At 46.4% G+C, this 18125-nt stretch overlaps 1 protein-coding gene across 2 annotated transcripts in view; it reads right to left on the bottom strand.

Annotated features, from left to right (window-relative positions):
* Nucleotides 1–18125, bottom strand: part of auts2a (activator of transcription and developmental regulator AUTS2 a) — a 1264571-nt gene that overhangs the window by 69377 nt on the left and 1177069 nt on the right. The window contains exons 8-9 of one of the 2 annotated variants that reach the window (XM_070857212.1): nt 12566–12580; nt 567–1121 (exon numbers count right to left, since the gene is read on the bottom strand). In XM_070857212.1, coding sequence (XP_070713313.1) covers nt 567–1121; nt 12566–12580 — 570 coding nt within the window. Of the gene's footprint in view, nt 1–566; nt 1135–12565; nt 12581–18125 lie in introns of both variants that reach the window. The other variant, XM_070857211.1, reaches the window with a different exon arrangement.

Genomic DNA, 18125 nt, shown 5'->3' with positions numbered 1-18125 from the left:
GGATCAGGCTGGATTGCAATGTCTTCCACTGATAACTGTCAGCAGTCAGCCTATAAGCAACATATGCAGACTGGCCTCTTGAAACCATACACCATGAGTCAGGAGAGGAGGAGGCAAAATTGGGAGAGTAAAGTTGTTCACATAGTATTTGATGTATCACCTATCAAGCTTCCAGTTTCACTAAACTGGAAGGCCCAAATTTGAATTTTTGACTTTGGATAACAAAATGTCATCTATAACTAAATTTGATTCTATCAAGTTGTCAGATAAATGTTATTTAAATTTGAAATTACAATCATTTTTCCTCACACTCGTGTTGTATGCATTCATTTCTGATTCCATCACCGTTGGGTGTAATGGACTGCAGCTGTCAAGCACCATTGTCAGTCAATTGAGACAGCACCTAGTATTGTAATTCATGCATTCAATTAAAATTAACCTGCGTATAAAGTGAGTTAGTTATAAATTGGTACCAGTGTTTGCTTAAGTAATGTTCTCACTGCTCACCGGTCATTTAGTATCTACCAAACACATATGAAGAGTTATAGACCATTGCAATTACTCACCTTATGCTGTTTAGACTTAGGCTGCTGCTATATACAGACAGAGACTGCGGGAGGTTCCGAGATGTTGGCCGAGATGGAAGCTGACTTTGAAGAACTGGCTGTGCAGGAGAAGGTGGCTGAGGGTGAGGGTGTGGTTGGTGCTGAGGTGTTTGAGCCCGGGCTTGAACTTGAGGCTGAGATATGGGTTGAGGCTGAGGTTGGGGTAGAGATACAGGTTGGGGCTGGGATGGAAGTAGGGGCTGGGATGGAAGTAGGGGCTGGGATTGGGGTTGGGCTGGACTCTGGGATTGTGGTAGAGCCTTTGGCTGGGGCTGGGGCAGGGGCAGATGCTGTGTAAGCTGAGTCTGCACAGGAAATGGAGAGCAGAGTTTGGCCTGGGACTGGGGCTGGGGTGGGGTCTGAGCCTGAAGAACAGGCTCCTTGGCCACAGCAAGCACAAGCAGCTGGTCTTTGGAGCCCTCCTGATTTTTCTCCTGACTTCGTTCTAACCCTGATATTTTGGGGACATTCGCTCCTCTTGCTTCTCGGGTGTCATTTGTTGTTAGTGCGCTGACACTGAAGTCAGTAACTGTATAAAGAACAGAAACAACAAATTGAGATGCATCTTTTCAATTACATATCAGGTCATTACAGTACAGTCTGATTAAGAAAAGTATATATACTCTGGAAGAACCTAACCGATTAGGGTTTGCGCCTTACTCTTCAGCTTACATCGTTTGATAGTCAGATATTCACTAAAATAATACAAACTATAAAGCTAACTAATGGATTGGGTGAATCTGCAAAGGAAGCACTTTGCTGTCAGGGTAACTGTGATGAAAATGAGTCCTTTTGTCTGATTCTCTCTCACTGGTCACAAGCATACCCAGAGTTGCTGATCACTGTTTCTGCAGGCTGCAGTAGATACAAATCTCTGACAAAGTCACAAGGATATATTCTGATCATCTGGAGTACAGTGACAAGGGTTCTCTGTTCAACTGAACAGTCTCACTATATTTGTTTGGATATTCGGTAGACAAAGGTATAATCTGGTTCACAGTGGACACACATGGAGTTTGCATCCAGGAGGGGCCAGAGACTCTGGCCCCAAAGACAGTTCTAACATAAAAACCCAGAAACATTAACAGCAACAAAAATTATTTTTTAAAACATTTATTTTACTTGTATACTATTTCAAATTTTCTCTCCCTACTTCCTCTGTAGGTCTTCCTTTCCATGATTGAGAGATCAGACAGATAATTTGCTTCAACGCCTCTGCTAATGTTTGAACCAACCAGGAGATGCTTTTAATCAGGACAATGCAAGAGCTCTCACTTCTCAGTGTTTTTAGGTGTTTCACTGCGAAATATTGACTAATGAGTAATTCTGTTGAACAGTATTTTTAATCATCTTCCTGCTCTTACTCATCTCAATAAACAAATTGATGAGTGTGTGTTTGTGTCTGTGTGTAAGTCTGTGTGTGTGTGCGTGTGTCTGTGTGTGTGTATGCATGTGTGTGTCTGTGTGCGTGTATGCGCGCTTGTGTCTGTGTGTATGTGTGTGTGTGTGTGTGTTTGGTTAAAAAGAGTTTGAAACGTATCAACTGTATCAAGGAAGATTTTTTCTCCTTATTGATATCACGATATTTCCTTTTATCTTGATTTCCTTGTTCACAGAGATCTCCAGTGGTGTAATAAATCAGAAATAATAATTTAAAAATTAAGGAACCTACATGTGTCTGTTCCAAAGCCAAACACTGTTCTAGTAACATTAATACAAGCAAGCTTTCTAGGGATCTCTGAAAAGTCCTGTTTTCACATGAATTAACGTCTGATACCAGGAATATTAATATAATGCTGAATAGTATTAGCATAATGATCAGAGAAAGCTTTATGTAAGGAATTTCTGGTTTGCAAATCAACAATCCATATGAGGCAAGTTTCCTCTTTGCCATCTTATTTGCAAATCTTAGGTACAGCGTCGAGAATCCCGAGTTCCGGAATCCGTACTGTTCCGGAATCCGGACCCCCGCCTCGGGCCGCCACCGACGCCCCCACCTCAGGCCGAACCCCCCCCCCCCCCACCACCACTCGAGCTCCCCCTCCCCGTCCGCTACCTACCTTGGCCCAGGCGTTTCCGGACTCGGGACGTCATTAAGACATTCCGAAATCCGAAAATACAAGAATCCGGAGCAGCCTCGTTCCCGAGGCTTCGAGATTCTCGACACTGTACCTGTATATGCTATACTTAAAATATTAATGCAATCTGCTTTGTGGTTTTGAAACAAATGTTCATTATTTTAGGAGAAAACTTGAAAAATATTAAATGGGACTCCCTCTAATGGCTCAATGGGTTTAGACAGGGAGTAGTTAAGCTGTACAGGTTTGATTCCTGCCCGGTCTGTAGCTGCGATCCGTGGAATCATATCCAGTAAGGGGCTAATGCCTTTAGCGGAGGAGAAAGGGGATAAAAGTAGTGGAAAAGGGAGGGGAAATATAAACAGAGGGAAACACAAGCAAGAAGTATAAAAACTATGCCTTAGGCACCAAAAGATAGGAAATATTCATCAGGCTTGCTATATTTGTAAACATATTTCACCACTTTCTGATGATGGTCAGTCCAAGATATAAGTGAGAAGATGGCAGATCTTTGCCATTTTTTGAGACCTCTAAAGATTTCAGTAGGGTTTGACACATGCAAACCTTCCACAGGAGTAATGTATTTATTTTACACACCCTCAAGTTCGAGGAAATCTCCTGAGCTGGTCTGAGCTCTGCATCCTGTTTATGGAATTCATTAACAGATGACATGGTCATATAGTTAGCATGTGGAATGATTACAGACCTCAGTAAGATTCTCTCAGGTGTTTCCTTTTTCTCCAAAAAATGAATGACGTATTTCTTATTAACTCTAAATATTCCTCAACTGCACAAAACTCCTCAGTTCACCAAACGTCCGATAACTGGACAATCAGAGTTTGAGTTCTGATGTTTGGTCTGCAGATTGTAAAGAAGATCTTTCTAACTTTAATCATTAATTCTGCAATCACTGCATTCAAATAAATTAGCTTCTTTTTTTAAAGACTTGGTGTTAAGTTTGCACTCTTAGAATTCTTTGTTCAAAAATGTAGACCACCAGCCCAAAGCTGGACAACATCAGGGAGGATTCTAATTGCTCCAGGATTTTAGAGTGCATTCTCCAGAAAAAAATAATCAGTATTTTCTTCAACTGTATAAGATTGTTGACAGCTGATTTCCCCTGAGCCTGTGCCATGTATGGGCAGTGTCAGTACTAAGTAGTGCCAGCTCTGCACTTGGCACTGTCTGGTAATGTTCCAATTACACTTGTTAAGTCCTTACCCCCAAATACATTTTCTCAACTGATGAAAGACGAGTAGAAAGGCAATTGATAGTGACAGACCTGTTAAATACAATACTAAAGCTAACTTATTTGCCATTTATGCCATCCCCAAGCTAGAGTGGAAAATTTTTAAAACTAGTTATTCTAAAATTATGAAGTAATGCACTGCATGCTCCCTTTAATTAGGCCTCGAGGGTTTCAAAACGACATGTAATGCGTATTTAGCATCCCAAAAGAGTTCATTTGAATATATATAATGCACATTTAATATCCCCATAGATTTAATTTGTCAGTTTTCTGACTCTGAAGGCAAAATATGCAAATTACCCTTATGTTAAGAAGGCCTTTACTTTCGCTCTCAATAAAGTGCCCCTTTGGTTGGTTAATGGCACATTACACAGCAGTGCAAATCACAGTTTGCAGCTGCCTAAACAGCTTGGGCTACATGGAAAGCAACAATATGGAACAGATAATGTGGCAGATAATCAGCATTCGGATCATCCATTTTTACTTTGTAAGTGATGTGCTGCTTCCACTTCAGCAGGAAGGAGTTATCCCTTGTACTGGCCCACTATTTACTACTCGGAGTAACATCTCTGACTGGGCCACCATTTAGCAGGGGAATGTGGGGGGAGAGAATATGGATTTACATCATCTCCAATCACTCAATTAAAAAATTCAGTGGTATGATATGTCAACTGCGTTTATATTTTGAAATAGGTCTCTGCACGTAAAAAAAAGAAATTTATTGTGTAAAGTAGTTTTGAGATTTTTAATCTGAAATATATTTTTGACTGATGAACCCAATTTAGGTAAGGTAACTCTTTTTGTAAGGGACTCTGTCACCTTGCAAGATACCTGCCATGTCGATACATACAGTGATATCAGCTTCTCCCAACTGTGTTTGTTATTTTATATTGAATAGTGAATTGGCTAACATAAGTAGTTTAATAATGAAAAAGATCTGAGGATAGTTAGGCTGACCACTTTTGCTCTTGGTACATATATGTGATTTGGATTTCGGCAGAGGGAGCACAATCTTGAAATTTGTTGATTAGACAAAGGGCTCAATTTTCCTCAATACTGTTTTTTGGCATTTCAAGATTTACGCCATTTTTTGGGGCCCTGACTACTCCAAAAAATAACTTGCAAGCTTCCCCATTCTAATTTTTTTAATTGGCACTGCGCAGCCTGTCCTTTAGCTTCAGGAGGTGGAGTCTAATGACTGCACCGAGGAAATGATGGCCCCCTTCTGCGCATGTGCAGGAAAAAAAGACATTTTTTACGTGACTCTTATGGGCATGCATGCCCAGTACACCTCCTGGTCTGCATTCAGCCATTTTTAAAGAGCCAGTTGTGTGTGAGAACTTTGAGTGCTGTATGAGAACTTTAATTCTCAGTGGAAAAATCAGAGCTGCAATATGCAACTCAGCTCAAGGACAAAGAATTTCTCATAAGAGGAAGTGGAGGCACTAGTTACTGTAACTGAGGCCAGATGGCACAAGCTGGACACCATGGTGTCCATATCTAACAGATATGGTTCAGATGATGGCAATGAGTGCAGAGAGCATTGACCTTACGTGATCACTCCGGAACACCATCAGTAGGGTAGGTGATGAGGTATCGAGACTGTCTGGAAAAGTAACAACACTCACTGAAATGGGAATACTACCTGGGCTCATGGGGGAGGGAATGTCGCAGGTAGCTGAGACACTGTCGGTGCACATGAGGGAGGGAATGTTGCAAGTAGCTGAGACACTGTCAGGGCACATGAGGGAGGGAATGTCGGAGTGAGCTGCTGCAATAAAGGAAAACGCCCAAACTCTGCGGCCGTTGACGGAATCAAATGCCACTCCCACTCCAATCTCCAGACCAGCCTCTAAAGAGGCCCAAGCCAGGCCTTCCACATTGCCGCCTGCCCACGCCCCCCTTCAAGAAGTGCACATTATCCGAGATGCTGGAAAGAATAAGCTTGGTACCAACCTGAGAAAAGCTGTGCCACCGCCTGCGGGCAGGGGTGGAGTCAACAAGACCAAGCGCAGCGGGCGGTCTTAGATGCTGTTGCTGTTGTTATTATTGTTGTTACTGTTGTAACTGTTCTCAAATTAAAAGTTTTTTGTAAGTGATGTAAATTTACAAGTTTAAATGTTTGTATGTGATCTTAACTGAAAATTTCAAAGTTTGATACAAGAATATTTTTATTAAAGTCAAGTACAAACAAGTATTAAACTTTTGAATAAAATATATTTTAAATTATAACTGAATCATTTCCATTATTTGTTCCATTAACACGACACAACATTATGGAACAAGTCCAAACAGTAAACATAGGCCATTTGGAATAATTGTCGCTGAGCCTTCAGGCAGCAAAGCGTTCACGGATGAGCTGCTGGTGCAAGGCTCGAGCAATCGTTAAAGGGGCACGACGGCCTGCCCTCCTCCACCATCCTCCTCCTCTCACCTCAGATGGGTCTTCTACTACAAGCTGCTGCTGCCTCATGATGGCTAAGTAATGCAGCATGCAGCACACAACAGTGAACTGACCGACAATCTCAGGGGAGTATTGCAAGTAGCCTCCGGAATGATCCAGGCATCAGAAACACTGCTTCAAGATGCCAATGGTCTGCTCTATTATGCTGCGCGTCACAATGTGCGACATGTTGTATTCCCGGTCATCTTCCGTGGCAGATATAACACTCTTGCGTAGGATGAACGCATCATGGGTGCTCCCAGTGTATCTCGCATCAACTGCCATGATGCAATGCATGTCATCACAGATGAGCTGCACATTCACGGAGTGGAAGTCTTTTCTGTTCCTGTACATCTCAGAATCCTCCAAAGGTGCTCGCAAGACGATGTGGGTACAATCAATGCAGTCCTGTACCTTTGGGAAGCCAGCAATCCTGGAGAAGCCCACAGCCCTGTCACACATTGCCTGGGCGGTCACGGGGAACATTATCTAGTCATACCTCCGGACATAAAGTGCAGCAGTCACCTGCCGAATGCAGATATGTGTTGCATGTTGAGAAATTGTGCACACATCCCCAGTTGTGACCTGGGATGATCCAGATGCATAAAATGAAAGTGCAGCTGTAACCTTCACTTCAACTGACAAAGCAGTCCTCCTGACGCTTCTAGGGTGCAAGTCTGCTTTTATTAACTCTCAGATCTCGGTTACAACTTCTTTGCGGAAACACAGCCTTCTCATACAGTCTGCATGATTCAGGTGCAGGTATGTCTCAATATACCCGATGTGGGTAAGGCCTCCTGCCCTTCATCCCACATGCTCTGAGGTTCCTCATGCGATGATGTCTAAGCAAACTTCTCCTCCGCAGCACCATCATGCAGAAGACTTGCATGAGGTATGGCACTGTCAATATTGCCCCCATAATTAAATGGTAGCTTTGCAAGAAGCTCAAAACAGCATGAGAAATGACAGCACTCAACCCTTCTTTCCTCTCTCTCTCCCCAAGGTCGGCGCTTAGTATGGACCACACCCAGGTCTGCGCATGGGTAATAGGTTTGCTTAGAACGGGAAGCTACGCATTCAATGAAGACGAATGCAATACTTTAATTTTTTAGTTTTTTCAAAGTACCACGGCACCACTGACCGAACGTCTCCTCGGCGGGCTCGAGGGTCGGCCAGCAGAATCGCTCCCTCGCCCGGACACAGGGACTCGGCGTACACTATCCTCCCCCACCCGCCAGGGCTTCTTTTGAAGCTGCTGTATAGTCTAAGGGTTCTCATCCCTTGTATAAGTGGTTGGCAGTTCAGTTCGGCTTCTCCCCACAGGCTTCTTGTGAAGCCGGGCCCGTGATTCTGCTGGCCAACGCTCCAACCCTCGAGCCCGGTGAGGAGACCTTCAGTGGTGGCGTGGTACTTTGGAAAAAAAAATCAAAAATTAAACAATTGCATTAGACATCCATTTTCTCCCTTTTAACTTTGAAAAAATTAATCTTCATGATGCATATTCTTTGTCTGCTTGACTCCCTCCAAAACTTCACCTGAAAACAATGGCGTCTTTCTGCGTTGATTTTTTAATGTGCGCTGGTTTTTCTTAAGTGCCCAGAAGGTTTTTGGGAGTGGTCACATATGCCGTCCCAGGAAAAATGTAAGTTGGCTAAACTTGCTTAAAATGTGAAAAACTGGTGCAGACATCAGGTTACGCCCTGTATGTCACAAAAAAAATACTAACCTAAAAATATCATAACTAACTGAGGTACACTGGCGCAAAAACTTTGGGGAAACTGGAAGATTTTATGCCAAAAAAGCGGCGCAGATAATTGGGGGAAATTGAGCACAAAAGTAGGGAGGGTTGACAACCAACAGAAACTATAAAAGACTTGCGGAAGACATAGACAGTTTGGCAGAATGGATAGATAAAAGTCAGATGCAATTTAATATAGATAAGTGTAAGGTATTACATTTTGGGAGTAAAACAGGAATGTGAGCAGTCAATGGAAACATGTAGATAAGCAGCAAGGCAGAGGGATTCAATTACATGATAATCTAATTCAATTACATGACTGCAGTTAGCAAAAGAGATGAAAGAAATACTTGGATTTGTCATGTGTTCAACTATCATTGTAACCCATGTATAAGCTGACCTAAGTTGTACACCTTGAGAACATTGAACACAAGTGGGTGAACTTGTGGGAGACACTCCTTACCTGGACTTTCAGGTCTCAAAGGGGAAGCTCCACTCACCTTCATCACTTGTGGTCTTGGTAATAAAGGTAACTAGTCACAGAGTGACCTTCTCTCAAGTATGAGCCTCGTGTGCATTTATACGTACAGTAAGGATATATCATTGGCGACCAGAAACTGGGATTGAAACCACGCGAGCATGGCCACTAGCAGCACAGAAGAGAGGTACTGTGTTGGTGATGATTGGGACAACTTTATTGAGAGACGACAGTAAAGTTTTGTCACTAAGGAATGGTTGGGACAAGATTCGGCCGACAAACGCAGGGCTCATCTGCTGACGGTTTGTGGATCCAGAACATACTCCCTGATGAAGGACCTTCTAGCGCCAGAGAAGCCGGCGGACAAGACGTTCGAAGAGCTCAGTAAGTTGATCGGGGAACACCTTAAACCTGCGAGCAGCATGCACATGGCAAGACACCGGTTTTACAAGCACCGGCGGCAAGAAGGACAAAGCGTTGCTGACTTCGTGGCAGATCTCCAGTGACTGGCGAGCCTATGTAAGTTCACAGATGCATGCAGAGCGGAGATGCTGCGAGACTTTTTTTATTGAGGGCATCGGGCACGCTGGGGTTTTCAGGAAACTGATTGAGACCAAAGACTTGACCTTAGAAGCGGCGGCTCTGATAGCCCAGACATTTATTTCAGGGGAGGAAGAGACCAGAATGATGTATGACAAAAATCTTGGCTCAAATGCGGCAAACGACCAGGGAGTCAACACTGTTAAGGCGGCACACAGTTCTCTAGGCAGACAAGGGTAATTGGACATGCCGCAGCATGTCACTTGGCGCGTATGTGCAGGAAGCCTGCAGCCAGGTTGATGTATGAGGAGGACGGGCCCGATGTAAGCCCTACGAGGCCAAATGAATACTGGGGGAAATCGCTGGAAGCTGAAGTTCAGCGAGTTCATGTGGGGCACATTTACAGTTCATATACCAGGACGCCACCGATAATGATGAAAGTGCTCCTCAATGGCATCCCAGTATTAATGGAGCTAGACACAGGGGCCAGCCAGTCCCTGATGAGTATCAAACAGTTCAAAAGGTTGTGGGTGTCCAAGGCCAGGAGGCCAAAATTATTGCCGATTGACGCACAGCTACGGACATATACAAAGGAAATCATTCCGGTGCTAGGCAGCGCCACGGTAGTCGTGACCCACAAAGATTCGGTGAACAGGTTGGCACTCTGGATTGTCCCGGGGGACGATCCCGCACTACTGGGGAGAAGTCGGCTTGCTGTCATGAACTGGAAATGGGGCGATGTCAATGCAATTTCTTCTGTGGAGCGAGTATCATGCTCACAGATCCGGGACAAATTTGACTCATTATTTCAACCCGGCATCGGTACTTTCATGGGGGCCAAGGTAGTGATTCACATAAACCCAGACGCCAGGCCAGTACACGACAAGGCCAGTGGTGCCGTACGTGATGCGGGAAAAGTTAGAATGCGAATTGGACCGCCTGCTGAGGGAAGGCATCATCTCGCCAATCGAATTCAGTGACTGGGCGAGCCCGATCATGCCGGTGCTCAAGGCGGATGGGTCGGTCAGGATATGTGGCGATTACAAGGCCACCATCAATCGCGTGTCACTCCAAGACCAGTACCCGCTACCGAGAGCGGAGGACCTCTTTGTGACGCTATCCGGTGGCAAGCTTTTTTCAAAATTGGACCTGACCTCAGCTTACATGACTCAGGAGCTGGCGAGTGAGTCGAAGAAGCTGACCACCATCACGACACACAAGGGGTTGTTTGAGTGCAACAGATATCCGTTCGGGATTCGTTCGGCTGCCGCGATCTTTCAGCGAAATATGAAAAGCCTCCTCAAGTTGATTCCAAGGACGGTGGTTTTTCAAAACGACATCCTTATCACGGGTCGCGATACTGAAGAACACCTCCACAATCTGGAGGAGGTGCTACGCAGACTGGACTGGGTAGGGCTGCGACTGAAAAAGACGAAGTGCGTCTTCTTAGCTCCAGAGGTAGAATTCCTGGGGAGGAGGGTAGCAGCAGACGGGATCAGACCTACTGCGTCCAAAAAAAAGCGATCCAGAGAGCACCCAGACCCCGTAACACGACGGAGCTGCGTTCGTTCCTGGGGCTTCTGAAATATTTTGGTAACTTTCTTCCCAAATTGAGCACTCTGTTAGAGCTGCTACATGTGCTCCGACGCAAAGGTCATGATTGGGCCTGGGGGGACAGCCAGGAAAGGGCTTTTGATAGCGCACGCAATTTGTTATGCTCCAGCAAACTGTTAACGTTTTATGACCCGTGTAAGAAACTTGTTCTAATGTGCGATGCGTCTTCCTATGGGGTCGGGTGTGTGTTGCAGCATGTGAATGCCAAGGTCAGTTACAGCCAGTAGCTTATGCCTCCAGAAGTCTGTCCCAGGAAGAAAGGGGCCAAGGGATGGTAGAAAAGGAAGCGCTATCATGTGTATATGCAGTAACAAAAATGCACCAGTACCTGTTTGGCAGGAAATTTAAGCTGGAGACAAATCACAAACCCTTAAACATTCCTTTTGGCCGACAACAAGGCCATAAATGCGAATGCATCGGCCCGCCTATGAATACACAATTCGGCACAGACCGGGCACTGAAAACTGCGCCGATGCACTCAGCAGGCTCCCACTAGCCACCACTGAGCATGATGCTGAGATGGTCATGGCTGTTGAAGCTTTCGAAAGCGAAGGCTCACCTGTGACAGCCCGTCAGATTAAAGTCTGGACAAAAAAAGACCCGCTACTGTCTTTAGTTAAGAAATGTGTCCTGAATGGGGACTGGGCAGCCACGTACGGGGGATGCCCTGAGGAATTTAAATCGTTTCATAGGCGCAAGGATGAACTCTCGATTCAGGCCGATTGCATACTGTGGGGAAACCGAGTAGTCATGCCCCAGATGGGCAGAGAGGTGTTTATCAGAGAACTTCACAATGAGCACCCGGGCATTGTCATGATGAAGGCAATTGCCAGGTCACATGGTTGGTGGCCAGGGATAGATGCAGACCTGGAACTTTGTGTTCGCAGGTGCAACACGTGTGCTCAGCTGGGCAACGCACCCAGGGAAGCCCCCCTTAGCCCCTGGTCCTGGCCCGCCAAGCCATGGTCACGCATCCATGTGGACTGCGCAGGTCCTTTCATGGGAAAAATGTTTTTGGTTGTAGTAGACGCCTACTCCAAATGGATTGAGTGTGCCATTTTAAATTCAAGCACATCCTCTGCCACGGTAGAAAGTCCACAGGCAATGTTCGCCGCCCATGGTCTACCGGATGTCTTGGTCAGCGACAATGGCCCGTGCTTCACAAGCACTGAATTTCAGGACTTCATGGCAGGCAATGGAATTAACCATGTCAGAGCGGCACCGTTCAAGCCGGCCTCAAACGGCCAGGCAGAACGAGCAGTGCAGATAATCAAACAGGGGATGCTCAGAATCCAAGGGGGTTCCCTACAAAGCCGCTTATCACGCCTTCTGTTGGCCAATAGACCCCGACCACACTCGCTCACAAGGGTTCCACTCGCAGAGCTGCTAATAAAAAGGATGCTCAAAACCAGGTTATCCTTTATGCACCCTACTATGGAAGAAATTGTTGCGAGCAGGCGTCAGTCACAATGTGACTACCATGACAGGAATGCGAGGGCGCGATGTATTGATGCCAATTACCCTGTTTTTGGCCTTAATTACGCTGCAGGGTCCAAATGGCACTGCCAAAGAGGGGAATAGTGTTTTGGTAGTTAAACTTACCAATGGACAAATCTGCCGCAAACACGTGGATCAAACTAAAAGGAGATTCAGCAACCCCATAGAAGAAGCAGAGGAAGAATATGACGTAGAGTTTATTCCACTACAGGTGACCAAACACCGGAACCAAAGGGAGGAGAGCCCAGTCACTGTGGGCAGTCCGGACAGGCCTGAGGCACCACAAACAGCAGGCACTCAGGCCAGCGCCCAACAAACGGAGCCCCAACTCAGGCGCTCTACAACGGAGCGTAAACTACCAGAGAGACTTAACCTGTGATCCCAATAAGACTTTGGCGGGGAGGTGATGTCATGTATTCAACTATCATTGCAACCCATGTATAAGCTGACCTAAGTTGTAAAGCTTGAGAACATTGACCACAAGGGGCGAACTTGTGGGAGACACTCCTAACCTGGACTTTCAGGTATAAAAGGGGAAGCTCCACCCACCTTCATCACTTGAGGTCTTGGTAATAAAGGTAACTGGTCACAAAGTGACCTTCTCTCAAGTATGGGCCTCGTGTGCATTTATACTGTATAGTAAGGAAATATCATGATCACTGGACATCTCAAAGCATTTTACAGCCAATTAATTAATTTTGGAGTGTAGTCACTGTTGTAATGTGGGAAATGCGGCCGTTAATTTGCACACAATCAAACTCCCACAAACAGCAATGACCACATAATCTGTTTTTGTTATGTTGATTGAGGGATAAATATTAGCTAAGACACCGGGGATAATACCTCTGCTCTTCTTCGAAATAGTGCCGTGGGATCTTTTATGTCCACCCGAGAGAGTAGACGGACCTCGGTTTAACGTCTCATCCGAAAGACAGCACCTCCAACAGTGCAGCGCTCCCTCAGCACTGCACTGGAGTGTCAGCCTAGATTTACTGTGCTCAATTTTTTAATTGGGGTCCAGAGAGTAAAGATGTCATGATAAATTTGTACAAAACTTGGGAAATGTTGTGGTCATAGTACTGTATAGTTTCAGTGGCCCCCCGACCTGCGAGAGAACAGCATCGGCAGGCGGGGGTATAAGTATCAGAGCTAGCCATTTCAGGGAGCGGCACGATCTGACCCAGGAGTGCGACCACTGAAGACTGGACTGACGTCACTGGAGTCCAGGCAGCCCATTGCAGCGGCATCCGAGCCCAGCGAGGAGCGGCAGTCGAGCCCAGCAGGGGTCGGGCACAGCGGGGGGCAGGGGGTGAGCCCAGCGAGCGGCCTGAAGGTTGAGCCCAGCAGGGGGTGGGGGCCGAGCCCAGTGGCGGGGGGCGGCCGAGCACAGCAGTGGTGGGGGGGGCCGAGCCCAGCAGGGGGGCGGGGTTCGAGCCCAGCGGGGGGGGCCCAGCAGGGGGGCGGGGGCCGAGCCCAGCACGGGGGGGGGGGGGGGGGCGGAGGTCGAGCCCAGTGAGGAGCGGCGGTCGAGCCCAGCGGGGGTCAGGCACAGCGGGGGGCAGGGGGCGAGCCCAGCGAGCGGCCTGAAGGTTGAGCCCAGCGGGGGGCAGGGGCCGAGCCCAGTGGCGGGGGGCGGCCGAGCACAGCAGTGGGGGGGGGGGCCGAGCCCAGCAGGGGGGCGGGGTTCGAGCCCAGCGGGGGGGGGCCGAGCCCAGCAGGGGGGTGGGGGGGCCCGAGCCCAGCAGGGGGGCGGGGGTCGAGCCCAGCAGGGGGGCGGGGTTCGAGCCCAGCGGGGGGGGGCCGAGCCCAGCAGGGGGGTGGGGGGGCCCGAGCCCAGCAGGGGGGCGGGGGCCGAGCCCAGCGGGGGGGGGGGGGGTGGGGTCGAGCCCAGCGAGGGGCAGAGGTCGAAGCCCAGCGAGAGGGCGGAGGTCGAGCCCAGTGAGGGGCGATGCAGCATTTAACAGCGGCGGGGCCGTGGCTCAGGAGCGGTGCAGTATATAATAGCAACGGGGTCGGGGTCCAGGGGAGGCGCAACAGAGCTTGGTCTCCCATCGACTTGGTCAATCCTCGCCACTGGACCAAAACCTAACTCTGTCAAGCCCGTGTGGTGGCTGATGTGCAACGGTCAACACACGTTAAAATAAATCCACGTACAGGCATCTTCCACCCTTTAAGATGTAACTCATTGTAACACCTGTGAGCCCATCTTCTTTTGGTGTAAAGAGCGTCACCCTCGTTATGAGGGGCTACCTCGCAGTAGTAGTAGTTCTGGTGCAATGAATTATAAAAAAGGACATTAAAGCCATGGAGATCTCACAGTGTTGATTCACCAGGATGATGCCAGAGATAGGAAATTATAGTTCTGAAGATATACTTAAGAAGGCTCAGAGGAGATTTAATAAAGGTTTCTAAATTATGAAGTGCTTTGACAGGGTGAATAGCAAAAGCATAGTTCTTCTGGTTAGCGATGTAACAATGAGGGGTCATCAATTTAAAATTGTCTTTCAGACTTGTATGTGAATAATGGCGATTTGGGTGAAGTACCAGAGGGTGATGCCACTCAGGGAACTATACTTCAGCAAGGAATTAAGAACCTCGGGGGAAGGAGAGAAGAGATTGGCAGAGAAGAAAAAACTCCAAAATGGCCTGCATGGCACTCCTCAATTCAGCACTCGGTCAAAGTGAAATGCTAACACATTCAGGGTGCTAGCTCAATCAATGTGCATGATTTTTATGATCATACCACAAGTATTTGAGAGCCAGTCTGTCAACATAAAAAATGATTAGCATACTTTCCTTCACAGGCTCTTCAGTAATGAAAGTGCAAATACCTCACATATTTCAGCCCACAAAGGTCAAATCTCAGCTTCGGCCAACAAAAACTAGCAAGTCTGTCCCATCTTGCTGCCCAATGAAAGTCCTACATTGATGACTGGATTAATAATTCACTTTTACTAATTACTATGTTAAGACAAGCAAGACTAGAATTCTGTTCCAGCTCCAAATTCTAATGCTCCCCGTCTTCCCATGCCCAGTTCTCTTAAACTGATTAAATGTGTCCCGCCAGCCAGCTAATATGACTGCAGTCAGAGCAGAGATAAACTTGGCCACTGTACGAATGAGAGATTTTCCATGTGCTTTGTTGATGTGCCATATCCAAAACAACTCGGCTAGGAAAACCATATTTGCAGAATGCCAAGCCATTTCTTGGCGGGGAAGGGAAATCAACAGGAAAGGATTTTGTTCCCACTAAACTGTCACTCTTTGCCCAGTAATTCAGCGTGGTCAACTCCAAAAATAAACACAAATCTACATAGTCAATAGACTTAGTCACATGTCTCACTCTCCATGACCGAGGTAGAGTATGTATACTCCCAGTGATTGGGCCAACGTTAGTGATTCTAGGATACCCCGCTGCAATATGAGATTATTAAATTTTCATTATTGTTATTTTGGAAGAACATTTTACTATAGTTCCATGCCCAACGTCGTATTCATATCCAGTCCACATTGATGGGCTGAAAGTCTCCTCTGTGTAAAGTTAGTTTGGATAGTCTCAATCCAGTTCCCTCGTGGTCATGTGGTCCACAGTACTAGACTGCCCACAACTGCCCACAAATTGACAAACTCACTCAGAGACCAGAAGGACGACTAGTGCTGGAAATGGAAAGGTTCTTGTTAGCTACAGTGCTGGAGGGTGCAGATCTGGGTCAGGATTGGGAACACTCTTTGGAATCAGCAGAGGGAGTGTCGTTCTACGTGACCCATGACATACATGACTAAGAAGTGCTTTGTGCCATTACTGAGTGCCCAAAATAGAAAATTAATCTGCCCAAAGACAAACATCACCGTCTTGGAGGTTGTTTCCCCACTGCTCATTAGTCTTATTCTCTCCGAGCTATGCTCCATCTAAGAGGGTTTCCTGGTAATATTTTTGAGGCTTCTGTCACAAAATTGATAAATCTTCCCTGATCTATCTGGAAGGATACTACACTCGCACCAAGGCATCCAACTGCCTCCACTGTCCTATGCGGCCGTCCATCCTATGCGCTGACTGCTCTTTCGTGACATCAGGCACCCTATCTTTGTCTGTGTCTCGTTGGAGCTGGTGCGTCTTTATCCCATTCACATCCATTGCCACTCAGACGACATAGCTCATAGGAGAAGTGCAACTCCGCTAATTGGTATGAGAGTTGACTTTTTAACCTGGTTGAAGAGTGGCCTGGACCTATGCAAGCTGGTGAAGCTCTAGCATCTCCTGCTACCAGATCAGTCTTCAATCTTGTCCAAAGTAATGGCTCCTGTACAAGATGAATAAAGCCACTCAAGACTGTGCAAGTTACACTGCATATGACAATGCAGTCGCTCTGGAAGCTGGTGGGGACTTGAATTGGTAGGTCGCTGTGACAGGCGAAATACACTAATCCTCTCAAATGTTGGGCGATATCTTCAAACTGTCTCAATAATACAGATGTGGACCCTTCTGTGTGGAAAGCAACCCCCACCAATGAGCAGCAGAAGAGGGGAGAAGATATTGTGAAAATCACATCCAAGTAACTATGAAACTTCTCAAGCAGTAGCAAGCAAGCTTGCTCTACATGGCACAGTTCACAAAGCGAAACTGGGCTCAGCAGATGATTAGAAGCACGTTAAAGCTCCTTTTGTTTTTCCAGTTGGAAGCAGCACGGTGTGCACATTACATCGAAATGGAAGGAAAAATATTATGGAGTTTAACTGCAGAAAGAAAAATAAACGAGTCAGACTGCTACTTTTTCAATGTTGGGTAAACAATGGTTGAAAAATGTTTAGATTCCTGGCCTGGCTTTCGATCAAATATAAGGATCTGACATTAAATCTTCAATTGACCACACCAATGGGGTGCTCCATTTCATAACAAGAATCTAAGGAATGAAAAGTCTGTTCCGCTGTGGTGTGAAATACCTCCGGTGTTTAAATACTGCCCTGCAGGATGCGGCTGTAAACCAGACTCCGTATCAAATAAGTACTTCAGTGGGTTGTTGGCAATGTTTCAACTTTGATTTCTGCAAATATTAGCACTCTACAGCAGACAGCGTTCTGTAACTTCTCATTTCAGCGCCAATACTCAACCTCATAGAAACGTTTAAAATTCTGACGGGTTTAGACAGGTTAGATGCAGAAAGAATGTTCCCAATGTTGGGGAAGTCCAGAACCAGGGGTCACAGTCTGAGGATAAGGGGTAAGCCATTTAGGACCGAGATGAGGAGAAACTTCTTCACCCAGAGAGTGGTGAACCTGTGGAATTCTCTACCACAGAATGTAGTTGAGGCCAATTCACTAAATATATTCAAAAGGGAGTTAGATGAAGTCCTTACTACTCGGGGGATCAAGGGTTATGGCGAGAAAGCAGGAAGGGGGTACTGAAGTTTCATGTTCAGCCATGAACTCATTGAATGGCGGTGCAGGCTAGAAGGGCTGAATGGCCTGCTCCTGCACCTATTTTCTATATTTTCTATGTTTACTACAGTCACACGTATCTTTGTTTTAAAAGGCCTACACACAAGTGAAGGTTTGTTCCCCACCATACCCTCCGGAGGCATCATTACCGATTGTTAATCAAAAAAAAATGCCGAATATAAAGTGCTGCTTGTATTACATAGTAGTTGTGATATCACTTTCTCCACAATCAGGTGCTAGAGTCACATAACCAAGTTGCTGCTGTTTATACAGTATTTCACTGCAGGATTTCACTTCACTGATTTAAGCTACATACAAGTACCTTCACCACAAGGACTGCAGCGGTTCAAGAAGGCGGCTCACCACCACCTCCTCAAGGGCAATCAGGGACGGGCAATAAATGCTGGCCTTGCCAGCGACGCCCACATCCCAGGAATGAATTTTTTT

This window comes from Pristiophorus japonicus, chromosome 16 (genome assembly GCF_044704955.1).
Source record: "Pristiophorus japonicus isolate sPriJap1 chromosome 16, sPriJap1.hap1, whole genome shotgun sequence".
In the NCBI taxonomy this organism is placed as follows: Eukaryota; Metazoa; Chordata; class Chondrichthyes; family Pristiophoridae; genus Pristiophorus; species Pristiophorus japonicus.
The sequence above is the reverse complement of the archived record's forward strand: the minus strand, read 5'-3'. Positions and strand labels throughout refer to the sequence as shown.